The sequence below is a fragment of the Buceros rhinoceros genome, unplaced genomic scaffold, assembly GCF_000710305.1.
Source record: "Buceros rhinoceros silvestris isolate BGI_N320 unplaced genomic scaffold, ASM71030v1 scaffold29989, whole genome shotgun sequence".
Lineage (NCBI taxonomy): Eukaryota > Metazoa > Chordata > Aves > Bucerotiformes > Bucerotidae > Buceros > Buceros rhinoceros.
Genome location: NW_010432607.1, coordinates 17,504 through 21,462, shown reverse-complemented (window position 1 = coordinate 21,462; position 3,959 = coordinate 17,504). Strand labels below are relative to the sequence as shown.

Below are 3,959 nucleotides of genomic sequence, written 5' to 3'. Positions count from 1 at the left end.
GTCTTCGTTACCCAGATGCTGCTTTGAAGAAGGGGGAAAGGAAATACAAGACATCTAACTAGTGTGTGGGGATTCCCACTCTAATTCTTCAGCTGCCTGGTGAGACATCTGTCACCTTCCACCCAGAACTCGCTAACTCTCTCGGCAGGACCAAGACAGCCATGCCCTTGAGCCTGAGGCCAGGATCGGAAAGCAGCACACAGCAGAGCAGTCCGATCCCATTCCCTCTGACCTCCCTGGACAAGCGAGAGCTGCTCACCCGATTTGAGGCTGAATATGGTTGAGTCCCAGTATTTCTAAAAACTGAAAGCTTGAACAGGATGGTTTGACTGGCTGACATAAACTCTCCAGACTGATCCTGGACGTTATCATACAGAGGGACTCTATGGGAAAGGCTGAGAAAATATATGTGCTAACTGACATTGCTTTCCTCCTAGCCTGCAGCTGCTTGTTGAAGAAAACCCCCTATTTGAGAAACCACCATAAAACCCCCTTGATCCATAGGACAAACGTGGTTTTATGAGCAAGTAGTCAGTGTCTGCTGGCATGTTTTATCTGCTCCTTCTCTCCTCTATTCCCCAACTATGTGCCATGGGGTAGAATGTACAACAGATCCCAAAGATCGAACACCCTAGAAGATTTAGGATAAATTCTTACTGCCCAGTTATGTTTCCCAGCATCTAGGTAATCATTCAACCATAGCCTTTCTATCTTAGCTTTTCAACCTTGAAAAAAGGCCTTTGAATTGGCATTCCCTGTTTTTGTGAGCAGCTAGTTAGAATATGGGAAAAAGAGGAGGCTTGTAAAAGCAATTATCCTCAATAGCCTTCAGAACATAGACCTCCCCCTTCAAGAGGCAGCACATAAGGCAGAGTTGTCACAGAGGTGCTGATAAAACCAGCACCTTGTAAAATAGGTCAAACCTTGCTTAGTAACAGAGAGTCAACCTGGCATCAGTGAGCAACTCAACCAGCAAGGAGCTGGTGATCGCAGAACATGCGCTGATCACAGAGGAAGGCTTTTTTGTCACTTGTGGCCACTCTAGCTACTTACAGTGTGATTTCTCTCTGAACAACAACAAAAACAACAAAATGCTACACTTCTGGCACGGGCGGCCGGGTGCCGGTGGCGAGCAGTCAGTAGTCCATCCCATGGGGCAGTGCTGGCAGCCAGAAGGCAGAGCAGCGTGTCCTCATAATTTCATTTTCTTCACCACAGGAATTGGCAGTGCTTGATAGATTTTAGCTGAGTCCTCATTAGTGACCAGCTTCACCCAGACAGGGCGGAAGCTGCCTTTGAAGCCAACGAAGGCGACTTTTTCTGCAAATCAGAGCAAGTATGTTAGGAGTGTTCAGGGCTGGATGAGAAAACCGCCGGTGCGCCTGGCTGCGCCCCATGGCCGGGTGGACGCAGGTGTACAAGAGCACACATGTGCACACAAACTTTGCCAGTTATGCATTTCCCAAGTATTAAAGAAACAATTGCCCAATGAAGCATAATTAAAGTTTTATCTGCATGATGTATGCTTCTATTAATCAACCGTGTGTGCGACATAGCTGAGGAGCGAGGGAGAAGGAAGAACCCTTCCTAGCAGGCAGCTTGAGCAATCTGTTGACGCTGTCATTATTTTCACGGTGGTTATTCTCAAAACCCTTTCCTGCTCGGGAAAGGTGTGGGGATGATGAGGGACAGGACTACAGACGTGACCTACGTTAGTGAGCGTAACACACACACACAGGAGGAGGAAGCATGTTAGAGCTGATCAGAGCAACATGCACGACAGAGCAATGTTCTAGTGCAATATGTGATGCTTTGAAATTGATATGCTTTGTGCTATCAAGCCAGAATTTAGTTTCAAGAGAAAACCAGCTAAAAATAAGTTCAGACAAGTAAAAAATATTGTGTTGGGGCATTTAGTAGAAAAAAAAGTCCAGCTATTCCTGTTGTTAAAAGAGCTTTTTATTTAAAATGAATCTGGCAAATCAAACCCCTTCAATTCTTTACTTCTTAGAACAGCTGCCAGAGCACTTCTTCCATGCACAGCATTAAACTGAGAGCTGTTTTCCAAAGCTGCCGTAGATACAACCTGACTGAATAACTAAATGACTGGTCACAGGATGTTTGAGCACAAGCTGATAGAAACAAGCAAGGCAAACTTCAGAAGCAGAAAAAAGGTCCCTTGACTGGAACCATGGAAGGGCAATAGGTTGAAGGGGTTTAAGCATTGTGCTTTTAAAAAGTGGTTAGTTACCTTTTAACCTAAACCCCTCTTCTGCTCCTAGTTTCTCCAGTACTTTAGTCCACGGTCCTCTTGAAATGAATCTTCCTTTAGATGTCAGTAGCACTATGGAGCTGAAGGAAACAAAGCCATTTAGAAACAGATGAAGTCAGAACACTTTCCTCGCTTGTCTGTCTTGAGCACTGGTAACTCCTGCCTGCGTGACTCCAAGACACCCACAAATTACAGCGGCTTCTGCTTTAATGGCTTTCGTTAACGCCTTCCAACAGTTTAGTCATATATTCACTTTTCCAGTCATGCAAAACGCATTAGAAAGCAGACAGAAGTCACTTATTTGTGTTTTAAACGCTGTTTTCTAGGATGAGTTAAATGTTTCCAACCAGCAGTTCCATCCTGCTTTGCTCAGAGAGGAACGTGCTCTCCCTGAGATGCTCTTTGCAAGTTTTGAGTAATTTCTTGTTCTTTGATCATTAGCAGATTAAAGTTGAAGAAATTAACTTTGAGACCTGCTGGCCTGACACTTTTCCTTCATAATCAGTGTGCTTCTGCTTAAAAAGTGTCTTCTTCTTATTAATATTGTCATTATTATTACTATTACTGCCTTTCTGCACGTACTGTATTTTACCTCAAAATCCTTGGGGGCCTCTACAAATGCCAAGTGATAAACAAAAGACAGTTAAACAAAAGGAGTTAAGCGTGTTAAGCTAACACAAATCTGTAACTGCTTGAGTCAAACTTGATAACTGCTTGAATTCTAGATGGGTAGAACAACCCCCCAAACTGAACATTAAGAGATAACCATGTAGTGAGAGTTCTCTGGGGAGAAGCACAGGGCGCTCAGTGAAGCTAAGCTCATTGTTTCCTACGAGATGCGCAAACACCTCCAAGGGTTCTCTCAAAGGCCGTCGAGGAAGAGCTACGTTCCAATGAGTTGAGCGGAAGTTTTGCTATTAAGTTCAGTGGGGCTGGGATGTCATCTTGGTTCACCTTCTAATTAAAGCTGCAAGACAGTAATTTAGGAAACACTTGCTTAGATGAAATTATTTGATTTCACCTTGTAGGGTTTCCATGAGCGAAGCTTCCCTGACTCCAATGGCATTTGCAGTCTTGTGGAATGAGAGCCTTGCTGGGTCTGCTTCCCAGCATCACAGCGAACACAGGTCACGCAAATTAATTAGGCAGCAGCTCCTGCAGAGCTCAAGCCCTGAACTACTGTGTGCAGCAGTTATATCTTAACACCTCAGCTGGAACTGGAACTGTTCAGGAGAAAATAACAATGGGTGGTGGCGCAGGAACAAGAGAAGCAAAAGAGTCGAGTCATCAGGACTTTTCCTAGAATAAACATGTGTTTACTCCAGCGCCTACAAGAGTGGATTGAGCTGGCAGGCTGGTTTTGCCTACTTTGCAAATGCTGAATCACCTCTTTTTTCTTCTTTCAGTTCACTAAAATCATTACTTTCTGTTAAACCTTTCCTGCTATGGAAGTTTAAGATAAATTCCCCAGATGTTTTGTTTTCTTATCCCTGGGAAATTCATCAGAAAAATGGATTTATTGAAAAAAGGAATTTGGCCTGTAGAGTGTTGCTTAAATAAACAAAGAGGAACGTCCTTGCTAGAAACACCTCTTCTCTCACCGCCAAGCCCATAGACCTAGAAGTTGGTTTGACAGTCTCTTCAGGAGAGGCTGGCGGGGGCGGGGGGGGCCCCGCCCCCCCCAGTG

At 44.5% G+C, this 3,959-nt stretch overlaps 1 protein-coding gene across 1 annotated transcript in view; it reads right to left on the bottom strand.

The window, feature by feature from the left end:
• Positions 1–1,192: 1,192 nt before the first annotated feature.
• The window catches only part of CEMIP (cell migration inducing protein, hyaluronan binding), a gene marked incomplete at its 5' end in the record, with an annotated part of 19,169 nt that continues 16,402 nt past the window's right edge, over positions 1,193–3,959 (bottom strand). The window contains 2 exons of the mRNA XM_010143840.1: positions 1,193–1,320; positions 2,252–2,352. Coding sequence (XP_010142142.1) covers positions 1,193–1,320; positions 2,252–2,352 — 229 coding nt within the window. The remainder of the gene's footprint in view (positions 1,321–2,251; positions 2,353–3,959) is intronic.